This window comes from Muntiacus reevesi, chromosome 5, assembly GCF_963930625.1.
Source record: "Muntiacus reevesi chromosome 5, mMunRee1.1, whole genome shotgun sequence".
Taxonomy (NCBI): Eukaryota; Metazoa; Chordata; class Mammalia; order Artiodactyla; family Cervidae; genus Muntiacus; species Muntiacus reevesi.
This window is the reverse complement of record NC_089253.1, coordinates 40,972,334-40,990,338: the sequence shown is the minus strand read 5'-3', so window position 1 is coordinate 40,990,338 and position 18,005 is coordinate 40,972,334. Positions and strand designations below refer to the sequence as shown.

General features: G+C 40.2%; 1 protein-coding gene and 1 non-coding gene across 2 annotated transcripts; both read left to right on the top strand.

Moving 5' to 3' along the window:
• Positions 1-342: 342 nt before the first annotated feature.
• Positions 343-17,181, top strand: MAJIN (membrane anchored junction protein). The gene is made up of 8 exons (XM_065936385.1): positions 343-443; positions 6,239-6,284; positions 9,560-9,635; positions 9,812-9,937; positions 10,751-10,782; positions 11,082-11,173; positions 16,262-16,334; positions 17,149-17,181. The coding sequence occupies exons 1-8, from the start codon at positions 343-345 to the stop codon at positions 17,179-17,181; spliced, it is 579 nt and encodes a 192-aa protein (XP_065792457.1).
• On the top strand, positions 6,897-7,027 carry LOC136170139 (small nucleolar RNA SNORA18). Its single transcript, XR_010663580.1, has one exon. It is a non-coding gene; the product is annotated as a small nucleolar RNA SNORA18 (small nucleolar RNA).
• Positions 17,182-18,005: the final 824 nt, after the last annotated feature.

Here is an 18,005-nt window from a genome sequence, read left to right as displayed (position 1 = left end):
GGTGGGGAAATGGTCCAGGTAATTAATATTAAAACTGAGCCTGGGACATAGGCAGTGATACTGAGAACTGGACATTATACTGATGAAGAGATGCTACAGATTGGGCAGGCTTTATTCCCTATACATAAGGAACCGTATTTAGCTTTTTAGTAATTCTTTATTTTTTCCCATTTATTTTTACTAGTTGGAGGCTAATTACTTTACAATATTGTAGTGGTTTTTGTCATACATTGACATGAATCAGCCATGGATTTACATGTATTCCCCATCCTGATCCCCCCTCCCTCCTCTCTTAGTAATTCTTTAATACTTCTATTTTATTTAGGTTACTGTTTGGAAGCCATGAGTTTAAAACCTTTCACCTACCCATTTCCAGAGACGAGATTTCTTCATGCAGGACCCAACGTGTATAAATTCAAAATTAGATATGGCAACAGCATCAGGTAATTTTAAAACTAGGAGGGTAGCCTTTACAAACACAGGTTAATACATTCCCACAGGTCATTCCTTCTCTGCCTTCACCAAGTCCAGGAGACTGGCTGAAGCAGCACCTTGTAGCTCTCTTTTCCAGGTATTTTATGTTCTATATATTTATTATTCATGTAAGTTTTTAAATTAGTAATAGCATACCTTTGGGGCAGTGGTTCTCAAATTACCTCAGGACCCCTTTGCACTCTTAAAATTGAGGCTTCCAAAGAGTTTTTGATTAAATGAGTCATACCTGTCAATATTTATCATATAAAAATAAAAGAAAAATTTTAAATAGTTACTTATTAATTTAAAAATACTATATAACATTTTATTTAAAATAGCCATATTTTTAAAAATTAATAGGAAGATTGGCATTGTTTATATTCCTGGGACTACCCCAGGAATGCAAGGATAGTTCAGTATACAAAAATCAATCAATATAATATACCACATTAATAGAAAGAAGAGAAAAAAGACCACATGACCCTCTCAATGGATGCAGAAAAGACATTTGACCAAATCTAGCACCCTTTCATGATAAAATTACTCAAACTAGAAATAGAAGGGAGCTTCCTCAATATAAAGTCTATATATGAAAAACCAACAGCTGACAACATACTCAGTGGTGAAAAACTTGAGCTTTTTCCTTAAGATCAGGAACAAGATAAGGATGTCCACTTTCATCCCTTCTGTTCATCATAGTACTAGAGTTCTAGCCAGAGCAATTAGTCAAGAAAAAGAAATAAAATGCATATAAATTGGGAAGGAAGAAGTGAAACTATCTCTGTTTGCAGATGACGTGATTTTTTTCTTTTCTTTTTTGGCTGTACCACATGACTTGTGAGATCTTAGTTCCGCAACTAGGGATTGAACTTGAGCTTTTGGCAGTGAAAGCATGGAGTCCTAACCACTAGACTGCCAGGGAATTCCTGACATGATCTTATATGTGGAAAAAGCTAAAGAATCCACACAAACAAACAAAAAACTGTTAAACCTTATCAATGAATTCAGCAAAGTTATACTAAATCAACATCAGTTGATTTGTATACATTAGCAGTAAATTAGCAGTAATTTCTGAAAAGAAAACTAAGAAAACAATTTTGCTTACAGTAGTATCAAAAAGAAAAAATTCTTAACAATAAATTCAACCAATGAGGTACAAGAATCGCACACTGAAAACTAAAAATGTTTCTGAGAGAAATTAAAGGAGATCTAAATAGAAAGACCTCTGTGGAAATTCCATAGTGATCTAGTGGTTAGGACCCAGCACTTCCACTGTCAGAGCTGGGTTTAATCCCTGGTCAGGGAATTTAAGATTCCACAAGCCATGCAGAGAGGCCAAAAAAAAATGATTAATTAGGTATCTGTGTTCATTGATTGGAAGACTTAATATTGTTAAGATGGGAGTTCCCTGGCAATCCAGTGGTTGGGACTCTGTGCTTTCACTGCCAGGGGCAGAGGTTTGATCCCTGGTTAGGGAACTGTTAATAAGATCCTGCATTCTCTGTGGTGCAGCCAAATATATATATTGTTAAGATGAAAACGGTACTCAAGCAATCAGCAGATTCAATGTAATCCCTAGCAAAATCCCAGTGGCACTTTTTTGAACCTAAAATTCATATGGAATTTCAAGGGATCCCAAATAGCCAAAACAATCTTAGAAAAGAACAGATTTGGAGTACTCATACTCGCCAATTAAAAAACTTCATACAAAGCTACAAGTAATCAAAAAGTGCGATACTGCATAAGGACAGACATATAGACCAATAAATAGTATAGAATTGAGAGCCAGAAATAAAACCTCACTAATATCTATGGTCAATTGATTTTTGACTAGAATGCCAAGAGCATTCTAAGGGAAAGAACAGTTTCTTTAACAAATGGTTCTGGGAAAACTGGATATCCACATGCAGAAGAATAAAGTTAGACCCTTATCTTACACAATATACTATAGTTAACTAAAAATGGATCAAAGACCTAAATAAGAGCTAAAACTAAAACTCTTAGAAGAAAACATAGGGGCAAATCTTTATGACTTCGGATTTGGCTGTGGTTTCTTAAATACAACACCAAACACACAGGCCTCCAAAGAAATGAGATAAATTGGACTTAGTTGATTTTATAAAATTTATATGTATAAGAACACTACTAACAGAATGAAAAGGAAAACCACAGATGAGAGAAGATATTTGCAAATCATATATCTGATAAGAGCTTAATATCCAGAATATATAAAGAATTACAACTCAACAACAAAAAGATAAACAATCCAATTGAAAATGGACAAAGGACTTGAACAGATATTTCTCTAAAGAAGATAAACAAATGGCCAGTAAGCACATGAAAAGATGCTCAATATCTTTAGTCACTAGGAAAATGCAAATAAATCAAAATTGCAGTGATACACCACTTCACACCTACTAGGATAGCTATAATTAAAAATCAAAACAACAGTTGTTGACGAGGATGTGGAGAAATTGGAACTTTCATACATTGCTGGTGGGAATATAAAATGATGTAGCTACTATGGAAAATGGTTTAGCAATTCCTCAAAAAGTTGAACATAAAATTATCATCAGTTCAGTTCAGTCCAGTTCAGTCGCTCAGTTGTGTCCGACTCTTTGCAACCTCATGAATTGCAACATGCCAGGCCTCCCTGTCCATCACCAACTCCCGGAGTTTACTCAAACTCATGTCCATTGAGTCGGTGATGCCATCCAGCCATCTCATCCTCTGTCGTCCCCTTCTCCTCCTGCCCCCAATCCCTCCCAGCATCAGGGTCTTTTCCAATGAGTCACCTCTTCACATGAGGTGGCCTAAGTATTGGAGTTTCAGCTTCAGCATCAGTCCTTCCAGTGAACACCCAGGACTTATTTTAGGATGGACAGGTTGGATCTCCTTGCAGTCCAAGGGACTGTCAGGAGTCTTCTCCAGCACCACAGTTCAAAAACATCAGTTCTTCGGTGCTCAGCTTTCTTCACAGTTCAACTCTCACATCCATACATGACCACTGGAAAAACCATAGCCTTGACTAGACGAACCTTATGACCCAGCAATTTCATTCCTAGTTATATGCCCATCACAACAGGGCAAATCTTTTATGATTCTGCTTATATGAAATATTAAAATAAGAAAACTCATAGAGACAAGCTGGGTGGAGGGAAGAATGAGGAGTTATTGTTTAAAGAACACGATATTTCTATTTGTGGAAATAAGTTTTAGAAATAGGGTAGTGCTGACTGCAAGCCATGGTCTTGAATGTAATATCTTATGGAAAAACCTGAACGAAATTTTTGGCCAACCCATTAATTAATGCCGCTGAATTATATACTTAAAAATAGTTAAAATGGAAAAGTTGAGGTTATATGTATTTTACCACAACTTTTAAATATGTAATATTAATTTAAAAATAATGATATACCTATTAAGTTTTAATATATTTTTATTAAAAATAACTATATACTCCAGTATTTTTGCCTGGAGAATCCCATGGACAGAGGAGCTTGGCAAGCTACAGTCCATGGAGTGGCAAAAGAGTCAAACACAACTTTGTGACTAAACCATATTTTCTAAAGCAAAAAATTAATGGGAGGATTGACATCACATTAAATTTCTGCAAATCGCATTAATATCTGGCTTAATAAAAAACTGCTAGATTATCATATTTGCTTTTACATTTATTCTGTTGTGAATTTTTTCTTTTGGTTGAATTACATGAAAAATTTAGCTTTACATATATATGTAGCCTTACATATATTTGCCAACAAAGGTCCATATAATCAAAGCTATGGTTTTTCCAGTAGTCATGTATGGATGTGAGAGTTGGGCTATAGAGAAGGCTCAGCACTGAAGAATTGATGCTTTCAAACTGTAGTGCTGGAGAAGACTCTTGAGAGTCCCTTGGACAGCAAGAAGATCAAACTAGTCATTCCTAAAGGAAACCAACTCTGAATATTTATTGGAAGGACTGATGCTGAAGCTGAAGCTCTAATCCTTTGGCCACCTGATGTGAAGAGCCAACTCATTGGAAAAGATCCTGATGCTGGGAAGGACTGAGGGCAGGAGGAGAAGGAGCAACAGAGGTGGTTGAACGGCATCATTGACTCAGTGGACATGAGTTTGAGCAAACTCCAGGAGATGGTGAAGGACAGGGAAGCCGGCATGCTGCAGTCCATGGGATTGCAAAGAGTTGGACACTACTAATCAGCTGAACAACAAACACTTGTAGTAGGGAAAGGTAGGAATATGTTAATAGTCTTCTCAGATCATTGTGGATATTCTTCCTTGGCCCTGCATCAAAACTTGACAAGTAAAGAAAACAAACAAACAAAAAAAACAGAAAAGAAAAAAACACTTGACAAGTAATAGTTGTTTATTTTGTTTTTAAATTTTTATAATTTTTTTAAATTAAAAAAAAATTTTTTTTTTTTAATTTTGGCTGCACAATGCAACTTGTGGAATCTCAGTTTCAGGACCAGGGATTGAACCCCAGGCCACAGTAGTGAAAGTGCCAAGTCCTAACCACTAGACCACCAGGAAACTCCATTTCATTTTTAAAAAATATAGTAGTTTTTTTAAAGGTTAGTTGCAATGTGGAATCTGAAATTATATCACTGTACTTTTTGAACTCTGCAACATTAAAATCCATTGATCTGTCTTGTTCTTTGAAAGCTGATCTATCTTTTACCTAGAATGATTTTGTAACATGAAGTGTTTCTATGGTCACTTGGAAAATATTGTTTTACTAGCTTATGCAGATTGTTCAAATGTCAACACACTTCATCATACAGTATCAAAAATCATATTTGCTAATATCACTACCAACCTTATCAGAAAAATGTCTAAGTATTTGGAAGTTGTCAACCCCACAGTGGTGGATAAAAGTTTTCCACAATTCGAAATTTTGCTTGAAATCCAAAAATTTACCCTTAACAACAAATACTGTCAGTTTTATTGATAAGCTCACTGTTCACTTTTGAGAAAGTGTCTGTCACATTCCCAGGTCCGAATAAGCACCATAGTTTATCTGTCAGCTGATCAGTCAAGTAAAATATGAAAAAGTAAGTGGTTCAGTTCAACTTAAACAGTCGTGCAGGCACTTCTCCTCAGGAGAACCATCATCTTCTGGTATGCTGCAGAAACACTTTATCCATACTTCCTGTTTTAGCACATAATATATTAAAAATGCATTATTTGGGGGGTGAGATTTATAAAATTATTAAGGCTTTACTTCTTCCTCAAGATATTAAATGAAATTGGAATTTTTTTTCCTGTGTGGTGGCAAAGATGGCTACAATTGCTAGTACAGTTTAGGGCAACTGACTAGATCTGTGCTAAGGCACCAGTATTTTCACCACCATAGATTTTGCAGTACTGATACAAATGTCAGCATAGTGAAAAAGGCAAGTAATATCTTAGTATTATTATGAAACTAGTTTTGCCTTTGGAGACTCCTTGAAAGGGTCTTGAGGACCCCTGTAGGTACGCAGATTACACTTGTACTACTGGTCTAATCAATTATTAACTTCACCGGTGGAAATGTCAGGTCTTGGCAGGGTAGTGGAGAAGACATTTTGGTACAGCCTTGTACTGGTCTGCAGTCTACACCACCTAGTGAGCTCTTCTTCCCTTGAGCACTGAGTCAGCACACACAATTGTTATTTAGTTATGTTCCCTTAGCCCACTGGAAATGTCATTTTTACTCGAGTCTGTTGTCTCCAGAGCTTTTCTTCTTGGCTTACTTACTTCTTGTCTGTTTACCTTCTAGAGGAGAAGAGGCAGAAAACAAGGAAGTCATCGTCCAGGAGCTGGAGGTAGGGAGAGGAGCAGACAGCTTCTGGGAATGTTGTTTTTTAAGCTGAGGATGCATCCCTACTTAGATTTTAGTTTCCTACAAACTGTGTCACAATCTCTGCTTGATTACTTGACTTCTCCCTGCCACATTTCCTCTGCAGAGAAAGGTTACTGTTTTTCCAGGGAAATTAAAGCCTATACTCTTTGTCAATTTTCCTAGTTGAAGTGTCAGCACCTTTGAGGCTAAGAGTTATTTTGTTTCCACTAGAGTTCCCAGCCATGGGCAGCTGTCTTTTGTGGCGGCTGGCATCCGGAGGACTGCTGCCTTCCAGGCCTCTGGGAAACCTCACCATCCCAACCACTGCCTGGTACTTGACGTTCAGGAAGCTCAACTGTAAATACACAGACAAGGCTGCTGTGTCTTCATTTTCATTGGAAACATTTGCATCTGCTGTGTTTCCACTTCATTTTCATCCTTTCCTACCGAACTCTAATGGCTTTAGATTTTCCCACAGAGGAAGACGAAGGTGGACAGGTTTGTAAACTGGTGAAAGCATTGGACAAGGAATTAGAGTTCTGGGTGCTGGCCCAGGTTTCTTGTCCTGGCTGAGCCACTAAGAAATGTGTGAGCCGTTGAGGTCTATCCCGATGGGGCTTTTTCTATAAACCTACGTCGTTGGAAACGCCTCATAGAGTAACTATGTAGTTTCCTTTACTCATAGAACTACCTGTTAGATCTGTGGGAAAGAACTACAAGACATAGCTGCCAATTAAACTATGAAAAACCTGACAATTTTTTTTTAATCTTAGATATCCCAATGATCTCTGTCAAGTTTTAGGGTGTGATAACTTAGGAATTAATATGATTTGAACTTGATAAGCTTTTAGAGAACTAGACATCCCATCTCCTGACCCTAAACAGGATCCTATAGTGAACTGCTTGAGGAAATTGGATCTTAAAGATTACAGGTGGCAAATTTTGAAGTGCACTCCACCGAAGATCAAAGAGGCCCAACTAAAACAGCTGTGGCATCACAGCTGTGGATTGAGCAGAACTTTTTGTAAGGGCTGCCTTGAAGATGACAACTTTGTAGGAACTATGGTGACTGGCAGTGGAAAGAATCAGGACGTGTGAAAATCCTTAAAAATTTATTGACTTAAATAACTTTGCCTATGTTATGAATAAAGAGAAACCTTTGTGCAAAAAAAAAAAGAAAAAGAAATGTGTGAGCCTTAGCAAATCACTTATCTCTCTGGGTCTTATTTGCCTCATTCATAACATGAGAGTTTTAAACTAGTGTATTCTTTTCTAACTTCATGACTGAGTGATCTATGACTGTTGTGATTTATAAAGACATATGCTGCCACATTTCAAAGAATTTGAATATAATTACATACACAAATGCAAAACTGTGAAACCAAAAAGTTGAGTCAAAGCCTTAAAGGTACTCTTTAGCTATGTGTTGAAAAATACATTAGGATCTTTGAGGACTTCAGAGGCATCATTATAAATAACAATTATTTTAACATAGGACCATGACAGTTATCTGCTTATTTTAATTATGAGTAAAGCAAAATTTATTTCACTTTGCTTTACTTAATATGGGCAGAGAAAAGCTCAAGGCAGTAAAGTATTGCAAACAGTCTTTAGAACCAATGAAACCTGGATTTAAACTCTAGTTCTGCCTTCACAGTACGATTTTTGGGAAATTTGTCTTCCTTATCTGAGACTGTTTCTTTACCTGTCAGTAGGATTTATAAATAATATCAGTTTTCAGGATTGTAGTGAGGTTTAGAAATAGACGTATGCAGTTCATGCTGCACAGTAGTTCATCTGATGGTAGCTAGAGAACACCTATATACATTTATAATCATATAAAAATGTTGCTTTTTTAAAACATTTATGGTTTATTTGGCTGCACCGGGTCTTAGTTTCAGGATCTTCAGCCTCTATTGCAGCATGCGAACTCTGTTGCAGCATGCAGAATCTAGTTCCCTGACCAGGGATCAAAACCAGGCCTCCTGCAATGGGAGTGTGGAGTCTTAGTCATTGGACCACCAGGGAATTCCCTAAAACTTTTTGAAGTGCTTTTTATATGCTCCTTTTTTTTTAAACTCTCATTAGTTTTGAAGCAGAAGTTATCCTTTGTCATTCACTTAGAAAACATATATTGATAACCAGTTTAGTCTAATGGTTAGGAGTGTAAGCTCTGGAGCCCCAGTGCCTGGATTCGTGGCTTAACTTCATCTTTACTATCTGTGTAGCCTTCCATAAGTCACTGTACCTCTTTCTGTCTTAGTTTCTTTGTCGATAAAATGAGGATAATAGAAATCTTTTATCTTAAAGGGTTCTTGAATAGTGGTGAGTGCTTGGTCATGTCCGACTCTTTGCCCATATACTAATAAGCATAGGTTAATTAGAGACTAAATAATTAAGATTTAAAGAGAGTAGAAGAAAAGGTTTGACATAAGCAAAAGCAAAATAAGCACGTATAAATAAATACCAATATTATTCACTGGGGTTTTCCTGGTGGCTCAGATGGTAAAGAATCCACCTGTAATGGGGTTAATCCCTGGCTAGAGAAGATCCCCTGAAGAAGGGAATGGCTACCCACTCTAGTATTCTTGCCTGGAGAATTTCATGGACAGAGGAGCCTGGTGGGTTGCAGTCTATAGGGTCATAGAGAGTCCAAGAGAACTGAGCAACAAATCCAGTATCTATCTGTTGAGGACCTGTTATGCTTCATCCACTATGGTAGAGAAGGGATGCTGAGATAAATCAGGTATATATTCTACTTCAAGAAGATTTCTTAGTAAAGAAAATAAAAATATGTGCATAGAGGGAATTCTCTGGCAATCCACTGGTTAGGTCTCAGCACTTTCACTGCCGGGCCGGAGTTCAATCTCTGGTCAGGGAATTAAGATTTCACAAGCCTGGAGGCACAGAAGGGAAAAAAAAAAAAAGATGCATGGAATATACTAAAGGCCCAAGGCTAACTACTGTGAAATCTGAGACCTATAGTTAATTCAACTTGGGAAATCAGGGAAAATTTTGTGGAGGACATGGCTTTTGAGTTGTGCCATAAAAGGGTAAGTAGAATTTAGTCATATGATGATAGACTAAAAGGGTATTTCAGGCAAGAGCAGAGAAGTGGAGAAGTGGAAGGTATATTCAGGGAACAGCTAGTAGTTGGACTTTAAAAGAGTATAGGGTATGTGAAGAGCAGTGATAAAGATAAATTGATAGATTGGCTGAAATTAGTCTTAAAGTTATTTCACATTTTTGTTTTTTCAGGATTCTATTCGTGCAGTCTTAGGAAACCTGGATAATTTACAGCCATTTGCTACAGAACACTTTATTGTATTTCCCTGTATCCTTTCTTTCCTGGGTGGAAATGAACTACAATTCACACTGTAGATTCAAGTGGAAGCAGCAAACCCATGCAGTTTGGAGGGTAGGTCAAGGAAAGGAGATGGAGTCTTTTCTCTAAAATAGTACTCAGGGATTCATACTGGCTACATCCTCACTCCTTAGCACATTTCCCAGATAAAAGCAAATGGGAAAGAGTGTCCCATCTGAAGTTCAAACATGGGGAAACTGTCTTGGTCCCTTATCCATTTGTTTTCACTCTGTACGTGGAGATGAAATGGTTTCATGAAAATCTGTCACCAGGTAAGTAGAAGGATGGAAGTGTAGGTAGTGGAGAAGGAGAAGGGGGAGGTTGAACATCCACAGGTTAGCAGAGCTGAAATAGTGGTGAAATAGCCAGATTGGGCCTGAACACTGACACTGCAGAAGTCCGGAGCATGTCCTCCAAGCTAGACTGCCTGGTTGAAATCTTGGTGAATTTGCCACTTAAGAGTGTGTAACCTTAGATAAATTACTCAATCTTTGTATGCCTCCTTTGTGAAATGGTGAAAACTAATAATAGTCATTGAGTTGTTGAAAATATTAAATGTGTACTGGGAAATGGAAAGTACAGTATTACTTAGGGTAATAACTCAATGAAAAACCTATGATATAAATAATTCCTTCCATTTTAGAGTATTTAATGACTTTCATCTTAGTAATATCTTAAAGATATCTCCCAATTTTTAATCTCTAGGGGCCATTGCTATTTTTACAAATAGAGGGACAAGGAGACATCTACCAGTTTGATTGGGAAAAAAAAAGTACAAAGGCATTATCTCAAAATACCTCAATTCATTTGTTACTGATGCCATAAGTTCCACCTTTTTTCTTTCATAATAGGGATCATCCCCTTTTAAGTGACTTATTGTTATAATATTATCTGTGTCAGACTTTTTAGCTTGTAGATGACAATAAAATAAGGGAGAAAAAAAGTTTGAAGACAGTATTTCTAGGAAAAGTGATACCAGGTGAAAGGGAAAAGGGCACACACCAAAGGTTTGTCTAGGACCAGTTCTAAGACGTCAGTGAGGAAACAGCCTTGCTTCATTATGATATTCAAATTTCCTATTGTAGGAAAATCAGTGAACAGCAGTCCTCTTGGGTTGGTAAGTTTGCCTTTTCTGTATGAAATGAAAATTGCCTTTATTGCCTCTTATTATCTCATGTTTTGCTGTTGAATCTTCTTTTTTGCCCCTTGGTTGTTGCCCAGGTCCAATAAGAATTGTATACTTGAGAACTTTTTATCTTCTTGGCTAGATTTCAGAGACTTTGTCTATCCTTAATTACAAAGCTGATGTTAAAAGCTGCCTTTGGCAATTTAAAGATGGGCAGTTCTCTTAACGGTGCCCTCATGTGAGCAACTCTGGAAAAGGAAGAGTCTCAGGAAACTGGTTGCTCTCTGAAGGTCCTAGAAGAGAGGAAAGCAGCAGAAGCTGTGCTGAAGAAACGAAAATTCAGAGAAGTGCCCAGCTCCCCAGCCAGGCTAGAGCTGGACAGGTCAGTGGTGTTGGGTGAGGCGCTGAACCCTGCATTTGAGTTAGGCCTTGCCCTCTGTTGGGGCCAGTCACTCTGTCTCAGGGCTTCATTCATAGCTGCTATTCGGGTGGGTGGACTAAGGGAAGGAAGCAAGTTGGTATTTGCAATGTAATTTGCAAATCTACTTCCTCAGCAAAGTAGAATTCTTCTGTTTATTATTCTCAGTGAGGACTAAGGGAATTCCCTGGTGGTCCAGTGGTTAGGACTCTGAGTTTCCACTGCAGGGGCCACAGGGTCCATCCCTGGTTGGGGAACTAAGATCTTGGTGGCTCAGGGGTAAAGCATCCACCTGCCAATGCAGGAGACGCAGGTCTGGTCCCTAGGTCAGGAAGATCCCCCAAAGAAGGAAATGGCAACCCACTCCAGTGTTCTTGCCTGGGAAATCCCACGGATAGAGGAGGCTGGCAGGCTGCAGTCCACGGGGTCTCAAAGAGCCGGACAGGACTGAGCCGCTAAACAAGCTGAGCAGTGCAGCCAAAAAAGAGAAAGGAAAAAGAAAAGGCACTCAGAAGGCATAAGACCTGAAGCCCCACAGTATTATACATGAACATAGAGAAAGCCTCAAAAGAGTGAGAACGAATAAAATATAATTTTATTTTATGCAGTGAGCAGTATATCTTTGTGCCTGCTCTCACTTTTCCGGCAGGTGGGGGTGGTTGTGTCTGCTGCATGAGGAGCCTGTGCAACTTTTGGAACTCTACCTTAAGAGGTAGTACAGGCCGAAACATAGTTGTCTGTAAGAGGGTATGCCTCAATTACTGGCTGAAGTGCTGCAGATTATGGGGAGTTTTGAGCACAACTTTTAACATGTTGAAGTTACTAATGTAGGGGCTACTTATTTCTTCTTTTGATTCTCTGTCAGGGACAGAATGAGTCAGTAAGACAATTCAGTTGTTCATATTAGCACCCACAGAGAGATGCTGGAATAATCCAAGGTATGGTTTGCTCCCCAACCCAAAGTGCTTTCAGCTCAGGTTCACAGAGAGCAGCTTTTCTTTTCCTGGTACTATGTGGGCACCAAGACATGCAAGGGCAGTGGGGACGTATGGGGCTGTGAGGGTGGACCACGAAGGAGCTGACCCCTACACTGTCCAAATGCACATGTCAGTGAAGAGGTGGGAAATTCCTTTCCCAGACAGGTAGGATGTGAGGGTGCTTGGAGGTATGAAGTTTTGCTTGGTTCTGTTTGACTGAATTTTTCACAGAGATGGGGCCTCATATCTTCCCTTTCTCTATGTTTTGATGCCCAAGCAAATATTTCGAAATCCTGCTGTCAATCACATTTTCCCTTTCTCAACCCCTAGATTCCCAAGTGTCTCAAATTGTGATTCTCCTGTGAATTAAAGCAGCACCCAAAGAGAATTTGGCCACACAATTTATTCTGCAGGTCAGGAGTGGCATAAAAATAGCCAACCTGCTGAAATATTCATCTGGGACACTTTTGCTTGAATGCGATGATGTTGCTGCCAGTAATGTTTCTTGGGTTTTTTTCTCCCACTTTAGGGCCAAGATGGGGACTTCCAGTCAAGGGCTCAGCAAAAAGAAGCCCTCTATGGAAACCAGGAGGGTATGCACCAAAATGGAGACTTCAAGACTCTTGGCTATTTCTGTTTGGTTACGAGTCAGGATTCCTGTTACCAGCACATCTTGGTCCTAAGTACAGACTGAATTCACCGCACTCATTCTCAGGTTTCCCTGTCTGCAGAACAACTTTCAGCCATCCACCCTTGCCACAGCCTTCCTAAATGTAGCTGCATAATACACACATTGGTGAATCCTTTTGTTGAAAAGCCTTCTCTTAGCTTAAAGAGCTGCTTTTTTATACTCTGCAGTTGAAAAAGAAAATAGGTCTGTTGAGTTGTGGTGAGATCCAGTGTAGAATTTTTTTTTTCGAAAGCTTTTTGCCCTCATCTGCACTGGAGTCTGAGTCTGGGAACATCTAATTTTTACAGGCAAAATAGGTTTGTATCAGCACAGGATACTGGCAAAAGAAAACTTCATTTAGAGCAGTGATAGGTCGGCCTCAATAATACTTGATTCATTTTGTGAGGTCTGTTCTCCATTTAGATATTCATACATCTGCTCCTCCTCCATTTTAGGGCTTCTTTTCCATAATAGTCCCTAAAATAATGCCCTTTTTCCTTGAAATAGCTGTTATTTGTGACTTTTCTGACTCTCCACCATAGCTCCAAAGCAACTCTGACCTTTATTTCCTAGCTCACCTCCCTCACCTTCCCAGGATCCAAAACATGATCAGTTATTGAGTAAACATTTACATATTCATTCATGCAGCAAACATTTATTGAGTATCTACTGTGTGCCAAGTACTAACAAGCACACTCTCCCCTAAAAGTGCTGAAAGTGTAAAGCTGGGCAGACAATTTATGATAAATGTGCTATGAACAGGAATAAAGGAAGCCCAGGGGACAAAGGGACCACAAAGGAGAACCTCACTGAGATGAGGTGGATGTGAGAGAGTTACCAGAGTAGGTCTTAAAGGTCTTAAAGCCACCTTCAAGATCACAGGAACTCCCTAAAATATTTTTAAGCAGAAAACTGAAGTGAGTTTCATTTCTAAACAATTCTGTCCCGTTTGCCAGGCATTGCATTAGGTGCTGGGGTGTACACAGACATATAAAATCTAGTTTTTTTCCAGGAGTTTACCATTTAGTTGGAGTAGAGTGAACCCTTAAAGATGAAGACCTCTGCCTCTGTGGGCAGGGGCGGGTTCAGAGTCACGTTATACCCATGGCCAACTGGCCCGTGAGTGATTTTAGCAGATGGTTTCCCTCTGTGCTCTCATCCTTTCGAGAGGGAAGAAGAATAATTTAGAAAGTACAAGAAGAGTACATGAAGCTCTGGAGAACAAAGACACTTTATACAACCCAGATAATTACTATTAAAGAACACTTCCCTCACTCTCTACCCTTTGTACCTTCCTATTCTTAGTCTGACGCATCATTTCCCTAAAGAACCCACAGTTTCTTAACTCAACATAATTACCTTGTCAACCTGATACCGGGTTAGAAAAAACTCTGAGAAAAAGAGAAAAGGAACATGTTTATTGATTTTGACTCAAAGCCCAAATGGTCTCCATTGTAGACCCTGTTCCCAGAGAGCAGACGTCTCCTAAATTAATGTAATCACAGTGACTGTTAGTGCAAGTCACTTGAGCCGGAAGAATCGAACTTGCTGCTATGGTCCAGTGCTTAATATCTTCGCTCCCCTTTGGGGGAAGTTAAGGTGTAGAAACACAGTCAGTATGGATTTTGCACATCTGTACACATAGGGAGCCTGTGCAGGGAAAGCTTAGAATAAAAGACATACCTGAATAAGGTCTCGGTTTCATCAGAGGTGTTTTGAGAGAATGGCTAAGAAGGGCAGACTCATTCCTTTTGTTACTTTAGCTCCCAGATCTAGAGATCTAGACTTTAAAAGGATAAAAAATGGAAGAGAGCAGATGAATAGTCCAGAAGGCAAACAGACTGCCGTGCATGTAGCTTTCTTTTCCGCCTCTGCTTGAACTGCACTTCCAAGCAGAGGTGACCCTGAACGTACAGGGGACAGCTTTGCATCAGGTTTTCAGGGTATTGTGTGTGGCTGGATGTCCTGGATGGTACCCTCAGTTTTATTTCAGGCTATAATGTTTTTCCTCTCTTACAACATTTGCCTGAGGAAACCTCTGTCAAGATTTCAGGAGAGCACAAAGACTCTCTTACCATGGAAATTTCCACTGGTTCAGAGATAGGCTGTACCTCTGCCCCAGGGCCTTTGCACTTCTGGTCCCCACTTCCACCCTTAGTAGATGCTTTCCTGAAGACCAATGCGACAGGATTTAAATTGCAAACTGTAGTTCACTTAAGTTCATGAGAATCATTCTGTCAAGCTAGAAATCATATCTAGGTCCTCTAAATTCCCCTCCACCCTATATAGAAGTAAGAGGTAGTCTCCTTCTGCCCAAGAGTTCTTTTCACTTTTATAGGAGTATGACTTAGGTGGCTGCCCATGTGGTCTGGGATTTAAGGGTTTGTGGAAGAGCTTACCAGCAGTATCAGCTCATGCTTAGCATGGAGGACCTGTCTCCCTTTCCTGGCACTGCTGTGCCTCTGCCCCCCTGATACACCCTGACAGTCGGCAGCCCCTTGCTACAGAATTCTTCACTGGCAAAATGGCTCAGGAACTCCCCAGCACTGCTGGATAGTCAAGCCTCAGGTTTTGCCTCAATGAGGGAAGTGACCAGTTGTCAGTGTTTCCCAAAAAGAAATATATAAACTGTTTCTGACTATCAAGGTGTCTCAGAGAATATTATAGGCTCGGAACCAGGCTATAGAGTGTCCCCTTCAAAGTACAAAGGAAGGTCTATCCGGCAGTAGCACAGGGAGAAATAATAAGATTGTGTTGTAGTATGCTGGCTGCTTATGCCACAGTCATGTTTCTGCTGGCTCTAGCCATGTTGATCATATTTACATGTTAATGGCAATGTGCCCTTGTACATCATGTCCTTGTCTGGAATGCCCTGTTCTCTTTGACTCCTTGATGCTGTCCATCGAGACCCCACTTAAATAACACTTCCCCTGTGAAGTCTTCTGTGTCTAACCACTGCCCACTCTCTTCACATCCTTCTCAGCAACCACAGCACTCTATATAGACTGATAGGGTAGTCTTATCACACTGACTTATAGTACTTAGTTTATATGTCAGTTTTACCACATAGATTATACTTTTCTCCAAGGTAAAATAAAGGTCCTCCTGATTTCTGAAACCTTGAAATTCTGTCCTTGGCAATAGCTGGCACTCAGAAACATGGAATGGTAAGGTATAGCCCGCTTGGTTTGTTCTTGTCTGTTAAACATTATGATTTTAGAAGGACAGTGTTTGGGAAGCTGATATGGGAAAAGGATAGTCCTATAGAAGGAAAAATAGATCCTGCCTGGGCAGTCTGAAGCCAGACTCCAGCACTGATGTGAAATCTCTTCACCAGCAAATAGCATTCAGACCCCCAAGCTGGAAAAGAGTAAAGTTTAAGACTTTTCTTGGTCTTTTCATCAGAACAGAGAAAGAAAAACCCAGCAAGAATGCCAGAAGACCCCAGCATTTGATATCACTGATGTCCAGGACCAGGGTAGGTTCTTTTTTTTTTTTCAGGGTATGTTCTGAGAAATTCTTATTTGTTCACCCCTAAAAAGCATCCTGTCCTCTTTAGTCCCCTGACGAGCAAAGCAGCACGGAGCTCTGAGTCTGGGCACACTCCGTGGGCGATGTGCCTTGCTCCCGTGGAGGTACTTGTTGGCCATTCAGTCTGGGGCGTGCTCTTGGGTAATAGAAGCCCCTGCAGTTCCCAAATGCAGTGAAAGAGGCAATGCATGTTCTTCTTGTGCTTCTGATAGCAAAATTGATGCTCCCACAGTTTCAGAACATTCCATACAAGTTTTACAGAAAAGTTGGGAGGGATATGCTTTGCTTTTCTATCACAGAGAACAATCTCTGGGAAGCTATCTCTCCTCTTCTCTTTGGGGCATTAGTGTTAATATCGAAGGTGCAGATGGTGCTCGGCAGGGGCTGGGAATGCATGTCAGGTGTCGCCCTTTCTGCTTGCTGATCTTTCACTCAGCATGAGGATTCAGTATGGATGCAGTTATCACAGATGCAGGTACATGAGCAAAGTGAGTGCTCCAACAAGTTGTCAGTCCGTGTGTAGACACACAGCCATGGTAGGTGTCTAGGATTTGAGCAATGTGAAGATCTCGACCTGACTTTGAAAATACTCCAAGGTCAGAATAGCCTCTTACTGAGCGGGGATGAAGTTGAGAAGATCGGAGCAAACAGTGCACCTGGCTCGTCACCCTGGTTTGAGGCCACCCTTGGCTCGTGCTCACTGTCCTGCCTCCTCCTGCTCACGTGCAGGCAGCGCTCTCCCTACCTGTGTTCCCTTGCAGATCCCAAGTGGGAGGACGGCCCGGCAGGGATGACTATCCCACCACCGCAGCAGAGCAGTCCACCTCCAGCTGAGGGGCCCGCAGAGCTGGGAACCAGTGGCTTCTTTGGGTTTCTGACGTAAGACAGACTTCTCTCCTGCCATTAAACTTACCCCCATGGAAGCTTTCAGGGAAAGTAGACTAGAAAAGAAAGCAGATTATCCTTATAATCTCTATTTTGTGCAGAACAAATGATGGAAATGAGATAGAGCTTTAGGGTCCTAACTAACCTACCCCACCCTGATGTGCTCAGCATTGAATCTGATATCCTAAATGTTACTTGGACAACAACTATTCTTATTGTGTTTGGGTTATTCAGTTGATTTTATTACTAAAATAGTTCCATTCTTCTCTCTGAACCTAGGCTCTGTCTTCAGAGTCCTTTTTGCAGAGTACAAAACAAATCCCTTCATCTATATAGAGCTCAGCCGTCCCATTGCTATTGTTCTTTATTTATACCTCCAGAGTATAATTTAACTTGGGTACCTTTTCAAATGCTGTTTTAGACTTGAATTTCCAATCAGTGGTCCCAGAGCAGAAATGCCCTAGCTAATAATAGAGCCCAAATGGGACCTGGGAGACAGGAACTGGACCTCTGGAGTCTCAACCTGCTCTGCTCTCCTTCTGCAGCTCTCTCTTCCCGTTTAGGTATTTCTTCAGAAAGAGCAGCCAGTGAGCCTCCTAAATGCAGCAGTGGGAAGAGCCTTGGCTCCCGAAGTGACCCTCCCAGTCCACTCTCTGCTTATGACGTTCCAGTCAGGGAGGATGAAAGCCCCGGGCTCCCTGAGTCCTCTTGTGGGTTTGTCCTGTCATTTGCC

Excerpts from the sequence above, each read along its gene's own strand:
- MAJIN (XM_065936385.1), top strand. The coding sequence starts at position 343 with ATGAGTTTAAAACCTTTCACCTACCCATTTCCAGAGACGAGATTTCTT. Across the intron at positions 444-6,238 it reads AGATATGGCAACAGCATCAG|AGGAGAAGAGGCAGAAAACA; the intron begins GTAATTTTAAAA and ends TTTACCTTCTAG. Across the intron at positions 9,938-10,750 it reads TCATGAAAATCTGTCACCAG|GAAAATCAGTGAACAGCAGT; the intron begins GTAAGTAGAAGG and ends TTCCTATTGTAG.